This window comes from Vulpes lagopus, chromosome 12 (assembly GCF_018345385.1).
Source record: "Vulpes lagopus strain Blue_001 chromosome 12, ASM1834538v1, whole genome shotgun sequence".
NCBI lineage: Eukaryota > Metazoa > Chordata > Mammalia > Carnivora > Canidae > Vulpes > Vulpes lagopus.
The window spans coordinates 50,682,511-50,706,934 of NC_054835.1; the positions used below are offsets into that span (position 1 = coordinate 50,682,511).

At 40.8% G+C, this 24,424-nt stretch overlaps 2 protein-coding genes across 9 annotated transcripts in view; one reads left to right on the forward strand and one right to left on the reverse strand.

Annotated features, from left to right (window-relative positions):
* LOC121472802 (formin-like protein 18) overlaps positions 1-24,424 on the reverse strand; it is a 166,041-nt gene that overhangs the window by 101,282 nt on the left and 40,335 nt on the right. The window contains exons 1-2 of one of the 6 annotated variants that reach the window (XR_005983010.1): positions 6,125-6,270; positions 1,408-2,812 (exon numbers count right to left, since the gene is read on the reverse strand). The exons of 2 other annotated variants lie outside the window; for them this stretch is intronic. Coding sequence is in view for 3 of the 4 variants with exons in the window: in XM_041724230.1 (XP_041580164.1) it covers positions 9,791-9,876 (86 nt within the window). In the remaining variant the exon portion in view is untranslated. Of the gene's footprint in view, positions 1-1,407; positions 2,813-3,906; positions 6,282-7,692; positions 9,877-24,424 lie in introns of those variants that run through there. 3 more of the 6 variants (XM_041724237.1, XM_041724235.1, XM_041724230.1) reach the window with 3 other exon arrangements.
* The window catches only part of KCNJ16 (potassium inwardly rectifying channel subfamily J member 16), a 56,369-nt gene that overhangs the window by 20,535 nt on the left and 11,410 nt on the right, over positions 1-24,424 (forward strand). The gene's annotated exons all lie outside the window — the stretch shown is intronic.

A 24,424-nucleotide genomic window follows, 5' to 3' on the forward strand; every position in this document is an offset into this window, starting at 1 on the left:
GCCAGCAGAAGAGGTGGGGAAGATGGGAAAGTATGTCTACCTTACTTTATTTGTGGCTAAGACAAATTTGATTTGGTAGATTTAAAAAGGCTGAGATTTATTATGCCCTGGCTCCCCCCTGTACCACCCAGATTTAAAATAACTTTGGACTGTTAAAATAGAGTCACATTTTAAAGTGAACGCAAAGTGGACAAAATGCCATGTGTCTAGGAACATGATGCACCCAACATGTGAGAGTTCACCAGTCCTGATAGATGGCAGGAGTTGTTGTTCTCAAGATCCTTTACTGCAAGATGATGCAATTTCTCCACAGAAAAACCATCATCATTGAGTATTTGTTATAATAGTTTTCATTAAGATTGGGGAGATTCAATTATAATTAATCAATCCAGCTTTAATATTTAGCTAATAGGTTTCTAAGAAAGCCAAGCTGTGCTTAAAAAAATTAAAAAAAACAAGAATGATTAAATGCATTTTTTTTTTTTTTTTGTCCTGTGATGGAGAGTTTGAATACTTTATTCTGGAGGTTTTAATCCCAAATGATCCAATCTACAAGTATTGATGTGGAGGCTATAGTTTTAAGAAGCATATTTTTGTTAAAGTAGCTGTCCCACATTTCATTTGCCCCCATATTGTGGTGTTTGCTTTGGGAGGCTGGATAAGCAAATGGATGATGGCCAAGACCATGTACGACAATACAACTCTGACCCATAACCTTTAAAACAAATAGCTAGGTGACAAACCACAGTCTTTGGAGCAGTGAGCCCCAGATGGTCAAGACTTGGTCATTGACTTCCAATGTCTCAATCTTTCCCCCCGCTTCTGACTGAAATCCAAATCAGAGAAAACAAAACATGCTTTCCAAACCAATCACAAAGAATGTCCTGCTTCCAGTTAATCTGATTTTAGGTTCCCATGTCAGAATCCTCTGGTCATACCTTTAACTTGCCCGTTTTCACTATAAGCTTCTCTGATCCCTTGTCTCTCTTTGAGTCTCTGCCAAACACAAGTGAGATGGCTGACTCCCTTGCTATAGTAAATTCTAAATGGTACCCCCTGCTTGATTCTCATTTGAGTAGTCTTTATTTCTAAAATGTTTATTATAATTTCTATATAGAAACCTTTCAATGTCAAGATGAGCTATGCCCAAGTTCAGAAAATCATTTAGGGCCACTGGATATTAAGTATAGTGCCAATAATTCCGAAAGCCAGAAAAATTATTAGAATTGGTTCACACTTGGGTCAAGATTCTTTCAACCTAGCTCAGATCTGTGATGATTTGGCATTTGTATTACTCAATCTTACTTCCAAGTCTTTACAGCAATTGTCTCACTGCTTGTGACTCTCTTGCATACAGTCTGGGTTGTGTGGTTGTTTTCTTTGTGGAACTACTCAGGTGTAATCGATACCCCCTGTAGTTGGTTCACATTGGCTCTGTTTTTGAGGTTGATTTTGCCTTGACTAACTGAAATGTGTGGTCTGATATTACAAAATTTCAACTCTAATCCTGCCAATAAATTTCATTTATCATGTCACTTTGAGGAGAGTCTTTTAACATACTTAAGGCTCAGTTGGTTTATTTAAAAATTGCTGATGACTCTGGTACCTACCATATAGGTTGCTTAAGAATTAAAATAGAATTTCTGTAAAACAGTCACAAAAATCCCAATAGGTAGTATGTATTTAATAAGTGATAGTTACTATTATTCTATCAAAATAGATGTTCATATTTCCCATGAACAATCTTTTTATCTCATGTGACAATGCAGAACAGGCTTTTTTTTTTTTTTTTAGATTTGTTTATTTATCTTAGAGAGAGAGAGATAGAGAAAGGGGGAGAGAGAGAGAGAGAGAGAGAGAGACTGAGGTGGAGGAAGAGTAAAAGGAGAAGGAGACAAGCAGACTTCCCCAGAGTGAGGCTCCATCCCAGGACCCTGAGATCATGACCTGATCTGAAATCAAGAGTTGGACACTTAATTGACTAAGCCACCCAGGAGTCCCAACACAATATTTCAAGCAAAGATTTGGAAATTGCTGACAACTTGCTAATTTTTCTGATTGTATTAGGTATCAGATAAGCACTGTTACAAGACAATATATGCGTAACGTCATATGGAGAATGAAGGCGCTTGTCTTTATCATTCATCACATCATGTCTTCATGATGTACACCTTCTGTTGTATTAAAAACCAAGCCTCTCAGAGCTGGGCTGACTTGGCATGAGGCAATCAAGGATGCTTTGGCCTTTGCATTCACAATGGCCTCTCTTGGTTGAGCAGGTTATAGCTAGTAAGTTAGCTAAGATTTTTGGATATAAACTTTGCTTTTTAGAGTGTAGACAAAACTTCATTTAAAATATGTAGCTCCAAAGATGCAGCAAGACACATGGCACAGCTAGCCAAAGGAGGTAGCACGTTCTCTTCCCCTTTAACATCCTATCACAGTCAAAGAAAGCGTCTGACATGGTGAAGTGTTCATTTTGCAGACATGACGTGTGCACTTTTAATTTCTGAATCAAACAAAGGAAAAATTCCTGGGCATTTTATGTGCATTTTTCTTAATACGATCGCAGAATCAGAGTTAGCCATTTAATCCCAAACGAGACATGACTTCACTGGGGTTTGTTCCTTGACTAAATTTCGGAGTTCCTCACAAGGACAGCAAGGATTGCATTGCCTCTGTACTCCTGTCTCCTGGCTGATGTCCGGGATTTGTTTGGAGGGCAGGTGGGGGGTCTCCAGCAAATGTTTTCAGAGCAAATACTTGTGGGAATTTCACTGTTTTTTGTCACAAAAGCCAGTTAGTGGTCAATCTGGAAACAAAGAGTGGAATGAGTTACCTTGTTAAAATTCTTCAATCACAAAGCATTTGCTATGTTTGGTGGGTTTCATTAGAAATTAGAGGGACAGGTCATTACAGGGAAGTGGGATGACCCATTGGAAGCATCTGGAACACTTTTTCACAATATTATGCATGTTAGTAGATTCTTGATGAAATGTCACTAAGAAACGGGCCCTCAGTACAGCTCCACATCACATGGTTTGCAGCTTCCCTACAGTGGCTATTTCAAATGTTTTCCATTCTCTTTAAATCTCTAATTCTATCTCCTCTCCCCATCTTCCCTTTACTTAACCAGGGAATAAAATCACAAACGTGTTACGACCCAAGCTATAGGCTTGAGCTCAGCTGCATGCATTCTTTCCTTCGACTCTTCCCTGACTGTTCCCCATTCTTCCACTCTGGGGTTCCTCCTTTCCCTCCGTCTCCCTACCAACGGATTTCTGATTATTGTAGATTCAGACTCCCAAGGATCTCTCCGATCTGCTCCTTTTGCTTTATTCCCCAGGGTTATGCAATATCTTTTGTACTGCCCTCCCTATCAGTTGTCTAGCCAATCCATTCCCACCACCACAGCCAGAATATCTCCTCCGAAATGCTAATCAGATTGGCTTACTCCCTTGATCAAAAGACCTTTAATTCTTCCTTAGCATAATCAACATTCTTTAACCTGACTTACTAGGTACTGCTCACCACTCCAGCTCCATCTTTCTCATACTCTTCGCCATCCTAGATCTCCGGATTAAGCCAAATAAGCATTTTTATTTTTCCTGCTAATACTTATTCAGTGCTAACATAGTTTGTCTCAACCAGTTGCAGTCAGTATGAATAGAGTAAGGGTGTAAATTACACCCTTGGGGAAATGTGACTCACGACTAACTACTGCAGAGTGGATTCACTAAAGAACAAAAACAAACACATCCATGGCTTTTAAGAAAGCAGGAGCCTATCCAAGAGTGAAAAAGCCTAAACATGAAAACAAATTTATTCACTGTGATGATTGTGGTTTTTTTTTTTTTTTTTTTTGGAGGTAGAGGGAAGGGTCAAGGGAGAGAGAGAATCTTAAGCAGGCTCCATACCCATCACAGAGCTCTGGGTCTCAGGACCCTGAGATCATGACCTGAGCCGAAGTCAAGAGTCAGATGCTCAAATGACTGAGCCACCCAGGCGCCCCTCATTGTTGAGTTTTAAGTCAAATATTTCTAGTTTCCTTAATGTGTGATAAGGACTTGATACATGCTACTGAATTAATGTAAACATTTAAAACTTTAAATCATGTTTTACAGTATCCCTTTTAACAAGCCAGCAGTTTTAGTTCCAGTGTCTTTTCCATTCCATAACAAAACCACACACACACATACACATACACACACACACACAACTTAGTGGTACATCTAATTAGGCTTAGGGTATATAATAATTGCTTAGTGGTCTATCTAATTTAATAAGAATAATCAATTTTGCAGTTGATTTTATGTACAGGACTATTTTATTTCCAGTGCAAGTACCAATTTTCCTTTTCTGACCCAAATAGTAGAAGCTAAAGGGTTTGTCTGTGACAAGATATATTCTCCCCTTCATAGATGCTTTGACATTGAATTTTGATGGAACTGGACCTTTGAAGTAGAATTTTTTTCAAGTGGAATCTGAGGCTGGTTAAACATCACCTCAGTAATTATGAAGTAAAATATATCACATGTTAAAAGAGACCTTCAAAGGAGAACAAGCAGGACATTGAGGAAATACTAAAACCTGGCTGATTTATTGGACAGTGTCCTGCATGAGCAGCTCAGATCAGCTCAGGAGATCCAGTGGTGTCCACCTCTTACCAAATTCGCGTTCTGAGATGTCAAATTAGTAATTTGAAATCAGTCATGGTTGGAGTATTTACACTACAGACAGAAATTGGCAAACTCTATCAGGCAGTCCCCCCGCCCACCAACCCCTTGAAGGCCTTGTTAAAATTTTCCAGCACATCATTGCTTATCCTTATGTTGACTAAATGTCCCAGCAGTCCTGGTTGACATCTATTGTCTTAGTCACTTGTCATTTTGCCATTTGTTCCTACCTTTTACGCTTTCAAGAGTGACAAATTAAATAAGCACTATGCAGATGAGGAATGATTTGAAGGCTTTGAAGGTTTTTTCGTGGAAGAAGTGAAGACTGAGTTAGAAAGAAGCAACTAGAAGATTCTTATCTTACATTGTCTGAAGAACTTGCTGTTGGAAGTAGTACAAGACTCGATTTTCAGAGGTACAGCATGAGGACAGAAAAGCCTTCTGAAAGCTATGGGGAGACACATTTTGATCTGAGTTTAAGGAAGAACTTCCTCATTGGTAGCGTTGACTCATCATAAAACAGGAATAGAATACATGAGGGTTCAGAGGTCCTTGTCAAAGTCAATGCTCAAACAGAGCCTGAGGGCCAATGTGAGGGAATCTGGTAGAAAGACTCAAGCAACGATTTCTGTATTAATCGTATTGTATTAATACCCTCTTGAGGATTCCTATTTTGAGTTGAATCCTCCTCTGACAGTACTTGACTCAGACATTTTTGGCAATTCTTAGGGGGTCTTTGCTTGGTAACACGTGTTTTGTGACTGACACAAAAACCAGCTGGAAAAATAACTCCTTCAAATTCAGAACAAAAGAACAACCCAAAACAGAAACCTTATTAAATCTCATGTTCAGTTTCAAAATTAAATAATTATTACTAATTTGGGAGGAAATACATGCTAACCAGCTTACACTGATTTATTTCTGATTTCAAAAGTCTACTAGGATACTCTACTTTGGCACAGTTTGGCCAAAGAGAAGAAAATGAGTCAATGAATTTCAAATAATTTTAGTATCATATGTGTTGGAAGAGCTGTCAAAAGTAGTGGGAGAGGAACACACTGTTTAGTAGCAAGGATTTCAAGCACTTTCTCTGTCCCTATGGTAGCCTGGGGTTAGAATAGCAGATAGCCCTCAGGCCAGCAAAAATGGCACCTGTGAAGGTTATTTGGGTCTCTGAGGGCAAGGTTTCAGCAGAGGCTGAGGCTGTAGGAAACAACATAAAATTGTTCACTAGGTATGGAAAACCAGGTTAAAATAAGTAATTTTGTCCCTTACCTACTACATAGTACCTACTATACTGTACCACATGGGAGTCAGACTATTTTTTCCCTATCTCAAATGACTTTACTGAATTAGTCAGTTAGATTATCACATGGATTATCATAAGAATAGTTTGTAGGGATTTTCTCCTAGACCAATGCCTTTCCTTTGCATATCTTTAAGCTTACCTCAAAGGACTCTGCCCATCCCTTCAGCCTTGCAGATTCCTTCCAATGTTTTCTATATTTTGTTTGACTTTTCGCCAACCAGAAACCTTTTGGCCAACCAGAAACTCTCATCCACCAACGGGCATTCATCCCTCTTCATAGTCTCCCAATCGGACTCCTATGTAACAACACAGGCAGCAAATATTATTGCCTGATATTTTGTAAGTGCCTCACAAATATTAATTCATTTACTCCTGCTGAGAGCTACACAAAATAGGTGTTTTTATTATCTTTTTTTTTTAAATAGATGAGAGCGTTGAGACACAGTGTGCCTAATAAAGTAGGTGGAGACAGTTTCTAATCAACAGTGTTACAAATCTCAGCTCTTAATCGGGATGTTGCCTCTTATTGTAAAGATAAGAAATTGAGCCAATCTTAATATGATTCTCTGAAAACCAAGTTAGCACTCATCCTCCCATGGAAACGTGTTTTACCCTACCCATTCACGTGAAGTCTACCTTTCTTCTTATGAACGTACCTTTTCCCAAGCTTTGCGATGCTCAAAGTCAATGTTAAAAACACTGCATCCTTTTATACACATTTTATGTGTGTACCTTCTCCTTAAGGAATTCACATTTATTATATTTTGTGAAAGAGATTACATTCACATGTGTTTTGAGTTCATATTCTGTTACAGATTCCTTTAACTAAAAACAAAACTCATGTACTCAGTTCTTTGAGTCTAGAACAGTTATTCTTAACCCGGAGTTGATTTTTTTCCCCCCTAAGGGACATCTGGACACATTTTTGACTGTCACACAGGGGGTTGAGTCACATTGTCATCTAGTGGACAAAGTTTAAGGATATTGCTAAGCACCCTGTAGGCACAGAACATCCTCCCATACAAAGAATTACCTGGCTCAAATGTCAAGGCTGAGAAACCCAGACCTAGGATATTTTGCATATTTAAAGTGACTCTGTTGAGGACATTTTATGCACCTCCTCAGTAGTACTATAAAAGCTTTATAAAAACTATATGCATTAAATCTATCATTATTAGCATATCAGTCTGTCAGATTCTGTAGACTCAATTTATATGTCTCATATTTTATTCTCTCTTCTCAGAAGTCTGAATGGTTTATAAAGGACACAGATTCGTAATTTAGTCTTAAAATAAGTGTGACTCTTACAGAAGATGGTTATAATAGCAGATTTCTTATTAGTCATCTACTCATTCTTTTAAAGTTTTTATTTAAATTCCAGTTAGTTAACATATAATTAATATTAGCTTCAGGTGTACAATATAATGATTCGACACTGCATACAATACCCAGTGATCATCACAAGTGCCCTTTTTAATCCCCCTTACCTATTTCACCCATCCCCTCACCCACTTCCCCTCTGGTAACCCACAGTCTGTTCTCTATAGTTAAGAGGCTGTTTCTTGGCTTGCCTCTCTCTTTTCCCCCCCTCTTTGTTTATTTGTTTTGTTTCTTAAATTCCACATATGAGTGAAATCATGTGGTATTTCTCTTTCTGTGACTGACTTTTTCACTTAGCAATATACTCTCAAGCTCCACCCATATCATTGCAAATGGCAAGACTGCATTCTTTTTTATGGGTAATATTCCATAGTTGTGTGTGTGTACATACCATATCTTCTTAAAATAATGTTTTAATTTTTTTTTAAGAAAGAAGCATTAAGCCTTAACTATATACCAAGCATGTTCTAGGTGAACAAGTAGTTTAGGATAAAGCCATGATTAAGTTGTAGATCAATGTTAGGATTATTTTGATTAATGTTTACTGAAAAGTTATTAATGTGGGTTTTTTTTTATTAATGTGGGTTTTATATTTCCTATGGTTTATTTATATCATTTTACACCATTATAAAAACAGTTTTACTTAAGATGAAATTAAGCGAAGTATCTTACATAATGTAGGAGAAAAAAGAGGAAAAATATTGAAAGAAAACAGTTGATTATTCACTTTTCACCCAGTTAGTTGAAATTGGTGGCTAGTAATATATCCTGCAAAAAGCAGGTCCAGTTGTTGACCCAATAATAGTATTCCATTCTTTCCCTATGATTTTGAAAGGAAACCATGAGATCAAACAGAACACCTTCTTCAAGTTTCCCCAAAATACTATTTGCAATGGAAATGACACACAGGGCTAATTGTAGGACATTCACTTTATTAAAAAATCAAAAAGTTGGCAATATCTTATATGACAAATGAGAACATCTGCCATGTTAAAATCAAAGAAAGCAAAAACCCTCTCCCTGAAAAATAAATCCTTGCTGCTGCCTATATACCTCCCCATCCATGCCGCATTTTTTTCTACAACATTTGAGAGCAGAGCTCCCTACAGACAGTCTCCACTCCCTCCCACCCTGTTCCCACTTGCTTCTAGTCTCATCAAGCATCTGACTCCAGAACGCCACTGAGGCATCTTCCATCAGTCACTAGTGACATCACATTGCCACAACCAAGGGTCAACTCTTAGTTCTTACCCTGACCCACATTAATCTGTGACACAGATAACTCTTTTTTTCCTATCGCACTTGTTTCATTTCGTACCACATCTCGAGCTTTTCTTTCTACTTCAAACAGCTCACCTTCTAGATCCCTTTTGTAGGACCTCCCTCATCTTCCCAACCTCAGACAGTGTTGCCCCCAGAGCTTGAGCGCTGGAATCCCATTCTTTTCTAACTATTCTTACCGCCTGTCCGGTCTCACTCACATTCGTGGCTTTAAATACTGCATATGTACTGATAACTTCTAATTCTGGACCTCTCCCTCAGTTCCAGAGTAATGTATCATCCACCTGACATTTTCATTTAGTTGTCAGAGAGGATATCCAGTCAGCATAAGAATACCTCAACTTCAAAATCCCTTCTCTCCCAGCTCCATCATCTCGTAAATGGCACCATTTACCATCTCGGTACATTCGCCAATTTCTTAAAAATGTCCACATTTTCATGACTAGTTCATTGCAAATTATAAGACTTCTCAATAGGTGAAAATGGGCAATAGGAAGAAACGTAATCCCCTCCTTTATCCTTGACCTCTAAGTCAAGCAAGCAAGTTTGCTTGCTTCCTCTAAGAAGCAAGCAAACAAGCCAGAAAACAAAACCGGTTTCTCAGAAAGAGATGTAAGCTTTGTCCTTGGAAGCATTACTGAGGTTGTTAGTGGTCATCTAGGGGCACACATTTCTTTGGAACCCGAATGAGATCATGTTGGGCAAGAAGCGGTTTGCCTTAGGTTTAGGATTACATTGGGCGTATGTTTACACAGAAAAATCTTTACGGCAACAAGATAGCACCTACGAAGAACACACTTGGAAGAGGCTGTATGAGTCCTGGAGGTGTTGGTTAGAGAAAATCCAGCCTTCTGGGACAGTAAGAAGGTTAGGAGCAATCTGGGTCCATTCTATGATCTGGGAAGCCCCCAAAGGTCTGATCGAAAGACAAAGATGTAGATGGGCAGGGAGGAAGGCTAATTTCTTCTCGATGCTTGTTTTCTGTAAGCCACCATTGGCAAGACTGTCTACTACGTGTAGGCATGGGAACCAGTTAAAGAAAGTGTTGATTCACTAGAGTGAAGCTGAGAACTCACTGGCCTTTGTGTGTTGGTGAATGTGTCCGGAAAAGGCAAAGAAGAGCGAGATTCTCCTGTGGGGTTTCTCATCTCCATGGCGGTAGGTGCTGACAGCTCCAGAGAGAGCAGGAAGGAGCAGAGACAAACGAGCCTGAGATGTGCAGTCGCAGAGCTGCAAGGAGATGAAAAGGACTCAGGGTTTTGAACTTCATGATCTGTAACTAAGGTAAGACCATTTAGTGGGTTACAGAGTGATCCAAGCCTCAACTAATTGCTTGCCTGATCTCGAGCTCCTTGTTTGGGTGTGTGCCTGCTAATTGGCACCTTCATGGAGCTTCCTTTGGCTGTTTATTGCTGTACCATCTATGGCTGGGAAGAGTCTCTCTTTCTCTCGTGTAATCTCCGGGGGGGGGGGGGGGTTGGGTGAACCAAACAGATTAAGAACGTGAGTGCCATTCATAGATCAGTTAAGGGAAGTGACATTCAGAGAGAGAGAGCGAGAGATCAAAAGCATGACGACATAGCCAGAGGACCATTACTTATTGACCTGGGGACAATGTGGAAAAGGATGAGCCTTTAATCTCCCGTGGGAACAATCATTCGTCAAACCACCTCTTCTGTAGGTCGCTGCCACTCTTCCACTGTTCCCAAGCGCCAACAAGGTGGCACTGAGAATTTGAAACGGTGTGTGAGGACACGCTGTCTTTGATTCATCGTTCATTGCGTCCTTACACCTAAAAATATAGATGGAAACACAGGAAGGTCTCACTAGAAAAAAAGTTGCTGAAAGGCACCTCCGGTGAATAATAAGCTCCTCAAACAGTGAAGTCTGATGAGGTGTAAGAGCACTGGGCTTCCTAACTTTTAAAGGTTTGCTTCTACTCGTTGTTGTCTTTCGATTTGCAATCTGGACTGTTGCTAGGGAGTAAATAGCATCTGCTGTGTTCCATGCCTTCAGCTTCCCACTTCGCCAGTGGAAGGAGCGGAGGCAGAGCTAATGCAGCTCATCTACCTGGAAATTTCCAAGATCGCAGAGATGCATGGCCATGGCTTTAAACCTAAACATGTCTTACTGATGAAACTCCTTAAGCTTTTCTTCCTTCTTTCTTTCTTTCTTTCTTTCTTTCTTTCTTTCTTTCTTTCTTTCTTTCTTTCTTTCTTGATTTTATTTATCTATTCATGAGAGATGCAGAGAGAGAGGCAGAGACACAGGCAGAGGGAGAAGCAGGCACCTTGCAGAGAACCTCATGTGCAACTTGATCCCAGGACCCTGGGATCACAACCTGAGCCAAAGGTAGGTGCTCAGCCACTGAGCCACCCAAGTGTCCCTTAAGCTTTTCTTTTGAAAGCCCCTTTCCCTGGCCCTTGGGTTATTTGGTATGAGCCTTGACATAATTCTGAGAAATTCAAAGCAGCTAGGGGCAATATCCGCAGGGGTTCTGAAAGCCCATAATCCTGCAGCTACAGCCCAAAGTGGCTGCTTATCAGAAGTGCGACCTTCCCAAGTTGCCTAGCTTCCCTCTGCCTCCTTTTCAGACGCCTTTAATAATGTCTGTCTCTTAGATATCACTGAATCTCGTTTGATAGGGCACCTGACACATAGTGAGAGACAATGGGTACCAGCTCCATGTTAGAGAGGAGGCAAACTGATGTAGACTTGATAGGGTAAGGTTAATAGCTAAGCTCAGGGAAATCTCTCAAATGGCTTAACTCCAAGGAACGTACCTCTGGTTCTCAGGCTGGAGAAAACACCTGCCAATTACAATTTTGTAATAAGGAAGGTAGGCTGCTACTGCTGCATTGTCCAAGGTAATTCTGACAATTTACACCAGCCTTCACCTGCTTCTGCCTTGGTTTTCTGACCCGTGGTGTTGAACTTGCAGCTTTCAGACATCCACACTCCTGCCCTGGACCTCCCCTCTCTGATGGGCCCAGTCTCTGAAGGCCAGCGATGCTGGCGGGGAGGCATGGGGGTGGGGGGGCGGAGGGTAGAGGTCAGGGAAGATATCTTGGGCCAGCATGGCAGGTAAGGAAAGTCAACAAGAGAATGAAGGCCAGGGTTATTCTTTTGGGTATACCTAGTTTAATAAAGGCAAATTGGTCATTTCATATTTTAATATCTTACAATCAAAACATCTGCCTCTCCCATGGTCATGGTGGCTGCTTCAAATCAGCCGAAGCAAAGTTCCTGGTTTGTCCAAGTGATAAGCTTTGCGTGAAAACTACTGACATTTATGGGACACCTACTCGTTCAATGCTATCTGATTTAACTCTCTTAATTACCCTTTTTAAAAGGGATGGGGATCAAAGAGGTAAAATAACTGCTCTGAACTTAGCTAGGTACACGGTAGAGATGAGATTCAAAGAGAAATCAGTCTGACTCCAAAAATCATATCTAAATGATTAAGGCAAAGACGCTATTTTATTTTCATGATATAAATAATGTATCTGGAATGATAGGTCATGATAAGAACCTGGAAAGGCCTTTCTGCGACCAGACCATCAAAACCTGCATTTGGGGACGCCTGGGTGGCTCAGTGATTGAGTGTCTGCTTTCAGCTCAGGGTGTGATCCCCGTCCCGGGATCGAGTCCCACGTCAGGCTCGCTGCATGGAGCCTGCTTCTCCCTCTGCCTGTGTCTCTCCCTCTCACTCTCCCTCTCTCTTTCTTTCTGTCTCTCATAAATAAATAAAATCTTAAAAAAAAAAAAAAAGCAACAACAAAACACAACCCTGCATTTGGTTTACCTACAAGAGATGGTCTGCCCAGCCTCACCATGGGACTCAGGGCACCCTGCATCGCAAGAATGAACTGATCCAGAAGCATCTCCTGCATTTAGAAACTTTCCTCTCAAAAAAAAAAAAAAAAAGAAACTTTCCTCTCAATCATTATCCTGGGTTGTCGCTAATTTTTTTGCTGAGAAAAATCCACAATCCAGGCTGAGGTTTTTTTGTTTGTTGGTTTGTTTTTAGTTTAGGGTGTACAGAGAAATACAAAATGAAAATAAAGACAGATCAGCTAAAATTTAAAAAGTTAGTGCAATGAACAAGAAACATGGGTCAGTATGATCTTACCTATTGCCATAACGGTATGGCTTATAAGAATTAAAAAAAAAAAATTGGAAGACTCAAGTGTTTTTTACTTTAATGAGAAAATGAGGTCTGACGCTTTATTTTTAATCCTTTTGGGCAGTCTCTCACCACTCTTCATCTCATACAATTTGGAGTAGATGCCATTTACTAGTTAATGAATAAAACATAAAAATCCTTAAATCTGGGGCGCCTGAGGGGCTCAGTCAGTGAACCATCTGTCTTCAGCTCAGGTCATGATCTCAGGGTCCTGGGATCGAGCGCCACGTCGGGCTCTCTGCTCAGTGGGGAGCCTGCTTCTCTCTCTCCCTCGGTGCTCTCTCTCCCTCTCTCTCTCTCTCAAAATAAAAATAAAATCTTTTTTTTTTTTTTTTTTTTAATTTATGATAGTCACAGAGAGAGAAAGAAAGAGGCAGAGACACAGGCAGAGGGAGAAGCAGGCTCCATGCACTGGGAGCCCGACGTGGGACTCGATCTTGAGACTCCAGGATCGCGCCCTAGGCCAAAGGCAGGCGCTAAACCACTGCGCCACCCAGGGATCCCCTAAAAATAAAATCTTAAAAAAAAAAAAAAAAGCTTAAATCTTTGTGAACAAAAGAGACCTTCAGAGTTATGTAGTTGAAACCTCCTAACAAATTCAGGGAATGTCTATATATTCTTCAAGCTGATCATCCAAATTTTGAGTAGAGGACTCTGAATCTTCACTCAATTGTTAGAGATACTAACAATAAAAATAGTCTTCTGGGTGTAGATATTAATTCGGCTTCCGTGTACATCCCACACCTAGACCCCACCCTCCGTGGCATCACACACAGCAAACACTTTTCTCTCCAGATGGATAGAGATGTCCCATCCTGGCATTCAAGCCTATGAACTACTTGGAGCAGAGTCAAGTAATGATCTCGGCCCAAGTAGTTGACAGTACACGGGGTATAGTTGGTACTTGTCCAACACGCTGGTTTTGAACACATACGCATATATTTTCCTTCATGTTTTCTTCTTCTTTACTTCTTCCTATGCTCCACTTCTCTACCATGGTAGCCAGTTTGCTTAAAGAACAAGATACCCAGAGTGGAACATTACGCTTCAGATATGAATTGTCTCCAACTGAACAAACGTCTATGACTTTCACTAGAAATTCTGTGTGGATGAAAAAAGATTTTTGTTGAATCTTTGCCTTGGTTTTCTGGGAAAGATATGGTTTTAGGCTCATTCAAGCTTTCCTACTGCTCATCTCTGCTGGCCTTAATCATTTGCCTAAATTTCCCTGCTGTGAATTACTCAGATTCCTAGAGCTAATGGTGCTGACGCTACATGCGGGCCCCTCTGTTCCCGGTTTGGAGATGGATCAATCCATAGAGCACCTAAGTGGTTCTAAAACATACCTATGGGACTTAGCCAGTGCCTCTTGCAGTTAGCTCTGCTCTGAACCCATGCCCAGTTGTAATTTCCTCTTTTCCCCACTGAGATCAGGTGCAGAGACCCGCTTTCATCCTGATTCTAACAGCTCCTCTTCTCATTAAGGTTTAAAACTTGAGTTGTGGAATGGGATGGATCTCCTCCTGTAGTCTTCCCACCCCCACCCCCCTCTCAAGTATTTACTCTCTGTGTGACCTGGATAGATCTACCAGACTAGTTCGGCTTTAATTCTGCACCTTTAGGGGATGATGCTGATAACTGATTGTCAGAATTTGGAGGAAAATTAAACAGATACATGGACATATAGTGCCTGGCACTTAAGACGTGTTTCTTTCTAAGCTGAGGATTATATCCAAACCGTATCCTTTCTCAGTCTGGAGCCCAGATCCTAAAGCCCACTCAGCTCCACGCCCAGAGCCCTCACTTGGGCTATACCTCTTCAATGTGGAATGCTTGCCTGCCTGGGTCTCACTTTGCTGCTTGTTCTCACCTCTCTTCAATTCCCCACTTCTGTGTTTTCTCTTCCTTATTGTCCCTTGGCCTGTCACTGGGTGGCTGTTAAGCTGATTAACTGTAGTTCTTTTCTCTCTTTACTGTCCTCCAGCAGCTCGGCTGAAGTTATGTGCTTCTGCAAGTGCGTAGCTGGGCCTGCCTCCAAGCACAGCCAATGCCGCATTCCAGTGGCAATCCTAAACCTTAGCTTTGACGTTAAGAGTCTGGCCATTGTATTACATATCTCCACGTCTATCTGATTTGATAGTTAGAAAGGCACGGCTGTCTTCTCCCTAAGTGTTCACAGCCACTTGGGGTATCCCTTTCAGCCTCCCGGGCCCACATACTGAGAGCAAGAAGTTATGACCACTGCACCTTACCACCAGCTGCTTGGTCAGTCTTGGCTAACACTCTCAAGACTGGAAGACTCAGGGGCACCTGGGTGGCTCAGTGGTTGAGCATCTGCCTTTGGCTCAGGTTGTGATTCCGGGGTCCTGGGATCGAGTCCCGCAACGGGCTCCCTGCAGGGAGCCTGCTTCTCCCTCTGCGTGTGTCTCTGCCTCTTTCTCTCTGTCTCTCATGAATGAGTAAATAAAATCTTAAAACAAACAAACAAAAAAAAAACCACTGGAAGACTCAGAGCATGCTGTCATTCACCTATAATGTTACAGGATACCTCTCCATGGTGGAAGGTACTACTTCTACCTACAAACTCTGGACCGTAATGGGCAATCTATTCTTTCCCCTTGTGGAGTTTCTTTTGCCATGAAGATGGAAATGTGTTTGTTCCCATCCCAACCTTAAATGGTTTTGCATTCTTATATGAGGTGGTCAGTCAGGTGTGGTCAAAACAAAAGCAGACAGCATCGAGGCTCAGGAAAACACAGTTTATTATCCTCACAGGCCCTCAAAACAAGAGGGACAGGACCCAGCACAGGAGCACAAGGGGAAGACACCAGGGTGGTCGGAAGGCAGAGGACAGCAGGGAGGGGAGGGACTAGAAAGCCATGACCTTTCTAGGGATTTATGTGGAAGACTCAAGGCAGGGCAGGACCCATTGCTTAGGATTGGTTAGTTTAAATAATTTTGATGGGCTTTGGGCCTTGGGAGTGTCCTTAGCTGCTTGATACCTGGCCCCGGGATGACTAAGGCAGAATATTGCCTCCTTGAGTGTACGGGCCAGATGGAGGAGATACGGCTCTGCACCAGATAGCTTTTATATCAGAAGCATGTTCTAGGCTGAGTCCTTTGTTATCTCCAAGAATTCCCTAGCCCTAGGAGGGGCAGTGTCTCCCCAGTCAGAATGTTGTGCTGTGTTGTTTTGTTCTTTTTGTTCTTAGGATGTCAAAATATCAAAATACGCAGACAATTTAAAAATATTTACAATGCATAGATAGATATTCTTTCATCTCTGATTTGATCTGATGAATAGACCCTCCTCAGCCATTGGTTATGGCACGAGTTTCTCTTCATTATATTGTTATTAGGCTGCCACTGACAGAAAGCCCTCCCTGTTGTGGGCTCCTCTTCCCTACACCCACCTGCCCATATCTAATAATCACCATTATTATATGAGAAGGAAGATTATTCAATCACAGTTTGAGAGTGTCCTGAAGAGAGCAAACCCATGTCTGTCTTCCCCAGTGGAAATGGCCTTTGCCTACTTAGAGGGATTCATAAACAATCTAGAGCATGTGTGGAGAGGAGGTAGGGGTGTTGATTTTCTAACTCACAGATCGGGAACCAGACTGACACACACACCCCCTCTCCTCTCCAGCTCTGAGTCTTTATGATTAGGATTGATTCCCTTATGAGAGTCAAGCTACCGGCTGCACAAGGAATTCATACCAAAATAAGTCTGTGTTCTTTGGATCCAAGCAGTAGGAAGCGTTATCCTTGCTGCTTTCCTCAGGATGCTCTGTGACATCATCCACACTGGATTGTTTTTCCCTTTGTGTTCAAACACTGGCTTCATTCCAAAGGGTGTCCAAAGCCAACAAGTCTTCCCTCAAGCCCACCCACTGGTGGTATAATCTACAATTGGAAACATTCCTCTCTATGAAAAGGCAGTGCCCAATAGGCTCTCATTGACAGCATTCCCCAGCCCTCCCCTCGCCACCCTGGATCTGAATTTCCTTTGGCTTCTTTCCTTGCTGACACTTCTTAATGGTTTGATTAAGTGGGATTGCCCTGGTTGATAATCATTTATGCTTGTGTATACTGGCGGTCACATCAGGGCTGATCTTATCTGTAGGGTGGGTAGATATATCTCAGGAAAGCTTGAAAACAACCACAGATGCTGAAATACTTCCCTGCAACTCTGGTGTTTGGACTCATAGAGATAGTACACATTCTCCCTAATTCTAGAAGATCTGGTTCGAGTCTTATATACAAAAAACATGCACAACCAAGAGCATGGCACTAACCTTTATGTACCACTTTTAATCTAGTTATGAGATGTGGGCTGAAACCTACTTCTTTAATGGAAGACTTCATTTCTCTAAGCCTTAACTTGTTAATTTGCAAAACATAAAGATGTAATAGCACTCGCTTTTCAGAACTGCTGTTAGGATCAAGGGAGTGTGACACAGCATTGAGACTCTGAAAGAAAAGATCCAGCTGGACTGAGGGAAAGATGTCATTAAAGGTAGAAGTGAAGAGCACATAGAGAAACCTTGATTAGTATTGCAATTGCCTATTGGCTGGAACTTCAAGGTTGTACCACACTGAGCTCCTTGGTGGTACCTTTTGACTTCCTGGCCATTACTGTTTAGAGAGCTGAGATTTTTATTAGTGCTGTTCTCTTGAACTCCCCAAGGAGTAAAATTTCCTTGGGGAAAGAGACTAGGGAAATATGCCTACAGATGGGCAAGGTCACAAATCCCAGTGTCTTGTTTCCATACAAAGAATGTTCTTTGAGTCAAATGACCAGGATAGAGGACATGAATGGCACTACTGGGAGAGGAAGTAGAGATCAGTTTTGCTTGATATTGTGTTACCAAGACAAGCCTGGTACCAAGAACCAAGTGGAAGTTCTGCGCTGGTGGTGCTGGGGAGGAAGGGGTGAGGTCTTTGGTTTTCACGAGATTTTAGTGCCATTTAGACAAATGTGAATGACTAACAGGACAAATATTCCCTCAGCCTATTATGTTTCCTTTCTTAAATGTTTGTGGATATGGAAGTTGGCATGGGCATGTTCAAAAGTTGTTGAAAAATCTGTCTTTGAGGACTTGTTTGTAATTTTTTTTTTTTCAACAAGGGCATCCAATCTCTCTCTCTCTACTGGAAAGTTACATGAAATTTGGAAGTTCAAATGCCAATGATGTTTACATTTCTCGGTTAAAAAGCCAATATTTCTTCCTCTGCTCCTAAACTCTATGAATGGAAAAAGCTATTTTAGTTCATAGCATATTCTTTCCATTAAGATTTTAAACTTCTGCAGTACTGCCAAAGCTCATCTGTTGAATGAGTTTTTCATAAATGTTATCTACCAGACATGGGTGCAAAGTGGCATTTTTATGAAGTTGAAGCAAAAGATAATTATATTACCAGAGAAAGCATTCGTTTCCATCCCCTCCTCCAATCAGTCTCAAATAAAGGGAGGCCATGTTGGCTACAGTTACAATTGTATGAATAATTTTTAATAAAATCAGTAGCTAAAAATTGTTGAATTTTCAAAATACATTCAAAACCTTCTTACATATAGCTATGCTGTGTACATTCTTGGCTCAGAATGAAGTTTGATTTGAATGTGGGAAATCTATTTGTTCAAGCCAAGCACCACTTAAATTTCCATAGGCAGATTATCTGCTGGATGAATTAGCCCAAGAAATTAAAAATAAAAATTCCTAAACTGCCTTTTGCTCAACTGCCCAGAATGTTCCCCTTGATTACATCCTGCCTGTCTGATAGCTTGAATTCAGGGAACAGAAAAAAATCATTTTAATAGCCTGCAAAGTACAGAAATGGGGCATTCTTTCCAAAGCATATGATTTATTCCAAGCCAAATGCAAATCTATTTCTCATTGCTTTTCTCTTGTGACTTATCTTTAGCAACATCTTCCTTCATTAGCCTAGAAAATCAAGAATTAACTGCAAAAGTGTAATGCTGGGGAAACACCTTCGCACCTTAGATGCTGGAAGGGTCTCAAACCCAACCATCTTTCTTTTAGATCTCCAGCATCATGCCACCTTGTTATTATTTTACCATAAATGTCTCTATTTTCAGCAGATTGACAGGATGTCTGTGGTACACTTGGCAAGATGGAGGCTCCTCCAGGGCAGTAACAGTCCTCATAATCCTCAGTAATAGTCTTCACAATATCTCAGATATAGTTGAATGTTAATCGAATTGAAGAATACCCAAAGGTTATTTCCACAATTTTTTCTAGCTCATTACAGGCATTGGTATAGTTTAGCTAAATGATACAGTCTCTTAAAATGAAGGTTTAAATATCTTACCATGAGGTTTAAGGAAAAAGTGTCTCCATGTGCCCCCCGCCCCCCAAACTCCCTAGTGTCCATCATGCTAAAGATACTGGGAAGAGTATCACTTTTCTTTCTAAGAGAAGGATTACTAATTTGGATCACCTCTGTTTGTATAGGCATTCACAGATAATAGAATCAAACCTTTCAACTCAGGGTAGGATGATTCATCCTGCTTTTATAACACTGTAGTAGAGACAGAACCATAACTGGTGAGAAAGTATAAAAATGAAATGCATGGAAATTCGAGAGTCTATCAAATGCTCTAACTTCCATCAGCTACTTAAATCTTCTATTATCTGTAATAAGTGGCAATGCTTTTTTTGTCAAGTGCCCTTGAAAAGGCACAGGCTAATAGAAAGTTAATCTTGTATGATAGGCAACAGGCAGCTTAAGGTACCGCCTCCATAGGCTACCTATCTAGATCTTCCCAGAGAGATCTTTTGTCTTGCATTTTAGAGGCCTTTTCTCAGTTTATCTGTATCCACAAGGGACAATGGAAATTGAGATAACGGACAATAACAGTTGCTTTATCCACCCCCCCCCCCCATGAAGATGTCCTGAGTTTTCCTTCTGACAGTTTAAGGTAGAAATGCGATCATTTAAAGGTTAAAGAAGTAGTAGACACTATTCAGGGAGTTCCTGGTCTCCTAGCAAATCACATGTGTGAGTTCAGTGATTCCCAGAAGATCGAATAGGCTAATCAATAGATTCTCTGTCAATTGCCAAAGAGGACAATGTGCAGGCAGTTTGCACAAAATGGGAAAATGCCAACAGAGAGATGGGACTGGGTTTTCTGTTGGGAGACCATGAATACCCAACTTGAAGGAGGTCAGAAGCCACGGCACGTATGTTTTCCATAGATGATATTTGTTTTGGAATGAACAGCCAGGTTCAGCCAAAGCAACTGCCAAGCCAAACTATATGGGAGCTATTAACAGTCATAGGTAAATCTGGCATTTAGATAGCAAGGTGGGTGACTAGTACATAATGACTCCTATTCTTAATGATTCATGTGGCTTTTCTGTGCAACTGTCATATCTCCCTGAAGACAATTAGATGCTTAGAAGGGAACTTTCAAATAAGTCTGGGAAATTGCCAATCTAATAATTTCTGGTTAAAAAAAAAAAAAATGGCAGCCTCTGTCTCCTCATTCAGATCTACCCTTGAATGAACTGTAGTTACGGCTATAAGCATTGCGATTAAATACGTATCAAGTACCAGCCCCGTGAAAGATTTGGGAACACGGCTTCATTGAATTGTCATGGCAATTGTGTGATTTGCATTTTTCAGATGGGCAAACCATGCCTCAAAGAGCTTGTGTAACTTATGCACAAGTGTGCAGTCTCACCAACAAGGAAGCAGACATCTGAACTCAATCTCATGTCTGTCAAAACTGTCTCAATTCTTGAAACTCTAAGATAGTAGATCTCTATCTCAAGGACACAGAAGAATCAACTAGGGTTGGGGCAGGGAGAAGGAGGTCAGAATGATTGAGGTGAAGCCCAAGGATCTGCAGGTGTAACGTGCTCCCTTAGGATTTCGCAAGCAGGTTGGTGGTAGACTAAACGTTAAGAAACGCTGCTATGCTGTGCTGCTTGGCGAGGTATCTTAATAAGCTTCTGGAGTTCATGAAAATGAATCATTAAGAACTGGCTATGGCCATCTATTTAGGCAAATCTACATCATAAACATCTGACTGCCCTTCTCAAATTCACCCATTTCAAAGGACCATTTCCTTGGGTCTTAAAAATCTAACAATATAGGCCTCAAAGTAGTAAAGTTGCAAAATAGCACAACTTTTAACATTTTCTTTCCAAAGTTATTGAAAATATTAAGATAAAAGAAAGATGCCTAAAACAGACTTTGGTATACCCAGCCAAGAAATGAAGGTATTAACAGTTTAATATGTTTTGGAATGGGGAAGGGAGAAAAGGGGGCACTGAAAGGGAGGATTGCATTTGATGCCTGTTTAATTTTAACTCTGCTTTATGTATCCCTGATTTGTTACCAACTGCTTTCATGATTTCTGCAATTGGTCTCCAGTGGCCAAATCTGACCCTACTCCTTCTCCACCCCCCGCCCCCCCGCCCCTCTTGTTTCAAATGAGATCTGGTTTTACTTAGATGAATTAAATGTCACTATATTTGTTTCTGTGAATTGTTCCAGCAAAAATTACAGCATCAATGTCTGACTTTAAACGTCTGTAGGACTGTCTGCCTCTCTGGGCTATTTATAGTTGCCTTTTAAAGGCCCTAATAAATGCTTTTAGATTGCTATTGGTTTGTTTCCCTTTGTGGAGCCTCAGAATTGGTACACTTCAAAGTACCAACTGAAAATACCTGTTTTTCTTTCTTTGCTAAAGTCATGCATGTTCACTGTAAAACATAAATAAGCAGCTAAAAGAAAAAGGAAGAGAAAAAAATCATACCAACCGAGAGGGTTACAATTAACATTTTGTTGTATAGCATTCTGTCTGTTATAAAAAAAAAAATTATATTGTACAAGCTGTTTTACAGCCCTTTTTTTTTAAGCCTTGTTTTATTTTTTTTTCTACCAGATGATACGTTTTGTATTGTTTCTCATTCTACTCCATCACTTTTAATGGCTACATTAAAAATAACGAGTAATGTTATGATTGTACCATTACCTATGAAACAATCCCACATTTATTAGATGGCTAGGCCTTGGCCAAAATCTGCTACTACAAATAGTTGTACAAATTAGCCATGTTGCTCTACTCATCCAAGATCATTTCTTTAGGATAACTTGCCATCAATGGAGTTGCTGGCTCAGAGGCTGTTATCAAACTCGAAGACTGTTGTCACATCATGCCAACTTAACTCCAGAAACAGGCCAAATTAAGTAGTATGATATGTATTATATTTGAACATATCTTTAAAATGACGATATAATAACATGCATCAGTGTTGGGAGAACACATTCTAATCATTCAAACTTTGCTTTTTAATAAACTTTACTAAATACTTCCTTAGCGCCAAGCTCTTTTTCTTTTTCCCCAACTCCAAATTTCCAGAGTTTTGCAACATAGGTGTGGGCATTATCATACTGTGATCTGCAGTTCTAGGGAAGCTGTTAACCTGAAGTACAGTATGATTTTTTTTTTTTTTAAACTATGTTGAACTGACAGCCAGGACACAGGAGAGGCAAGATAAATGGAAGGAATTGAGAGCTGATGTTTGCAGAACTGTCAGCATTGATGTTTTAATACTTCTAGGAATGCCAATTCTTTTACTAGGACTAAAGTCTCCTGAAGGATTTATTAGTTCATTCCTCCATTGTATACTTAGTGAATACCTGCATGCCACATGTTACTCTAGCTGCTGGGGATACAGTGGCCAAAAAGGCAAGGGGATCTTTTGTCATGAGGCTTACAGTCTATTCCATAGGGCAACCCAGCCAACACACAGCTAATCAATCAGTCCGTGGAAAGCGTTTTGAAATGAAAATCATGTTTATGATACAGAAAATAATAATGTGGGGGAAGATTTTAGTTTACATCCTCATCAGAGAGAGGTCTCTCTGAGAAGGTGACATCGGAGATGATAAGAAGTCACACAGGCAGAAAAGGAAGTACAAAGGTCCTGAGGCAGGACTATCCCCTGTGTTTGAGTGGAATTTAGCAGACGTTTTCTGAGTTAGGTAATAAATAGTCTGGCTTTGTGAGTCAAGTTGTTTCTGTTGCAACTACTCAAGTCTGCAGTGGTGGCGTGACAGTAAGTTTGCTGGAGGCAATGTTTTACAAGTAATAGTCTGAATGTTATGTTCCAACAAAACTTTACAAAAGTGACCAGTGAGCCAGATCTGGCCCTTAGACTATAATTTTTGGACCTGTATGTTAGTGCAAGAGGGAGATCCAGTGATGCTAGAGAGTGAACAGTGGGAAGGAGAATGATAGGAGGTAATTTCTAGAGGTAGACAGAGGTCAGAGGTATCTGCTCTGTACACAATGCAGATGATGCAAATTCTTCTAATTGCAATGGGAAGATGCTGGAGGGTTTTATGCAGAGGAGTGACACATTTTGATTTTATTTTTAAAAGAGTAGGTTGAAGTTACAACAAGGGCAGAAAGAGGGATTCCTGAGTGGCTTAGTGTTTGAGCGTCTGCCTTTAGCTCAGGTCATGATCCCAGGGTCCTTGGATCGAGTCCTACATGGGGCTCCCCATAGGGAGCCTGCTTCTCCCTCTGTCTATGTCTCTGCTTCTTTCTTTCTCTCTGTCTCTCATGAATAAATAAATATAATCTTAAAAAAGAAAAAGAAAAAGAAAAAAACAAGAGCAGAAAAAGAAGCTCTCTTACTGGTCCATTGAAGACATGGTGGCTTTGACTATCAGGAGACATGATTAGCTTTAAGATCTACTTTGAAGGTGAGCCCACAGAACTTGCTGCTGGTTTATGTGATGGGAGTAAGGGAGAGTGATTAGTCCGTAGTCTTGCGTCTGGGAGATAGTTTAAAAATGTTAATGAAACTGAATTTTAACTGATTTTTCTCTGTTTCAAGCAATCAAAACTACCCCTGGGTAACATAAGCAGAAGAAAATATTATTGGAAAGATAACAGGTAGCTTATAGCATCGGAGGAAGCTTGACAAGAGAAAACCTGATATGAGTAGAAGCAAGAGGCAGGACAAAATGAAAATCTTATCTCGAGGACCGTCACCCTAGGAGCTGTGACTCGTTCCCTTCCCTGGAGACACTTAGATGCACCGCCACACCAGTGGCCTCTTGACGCTGTGTAGTTGCCTGGAATAATAGGCTTCGGCATCCTTGCATCACTGGCTCAAGAGTCCAAGTCTTGTTTGTGAAGTTCTGATTGGTCGCCCCAAGGTCATGTGACTCTTTCAGGTGCAGGTGAAGAAGGGGCAGGAACCACTTCCACAGGCGCCATCCTAATCCTAGCCACCATCCTCTCTTACCTGATCATCGAAATGACTTCTTGGTTTACTCCCCACGTCGGCTTTTTAATTTCTCCAACCAGTTTTCCACTGGAGGGCCAGAGAAGTCTTTTTAAAAATGTAAACTTCATTATGCTGTGATCTTAGTTAAGGTACTTCAATTGTTTTTATTGCTCTTAGGAAAAAGACCCAAATCTTAAATTCTATCTACTAGGTCACTTATGCTCTATCTCTCTCTCTATCTCGTTCCAGCCTCAACTACCACACCCCTGCCTTCAGTTCTTTGGAACCCATGCCCTAGGCATCCTTGAGTCATGGA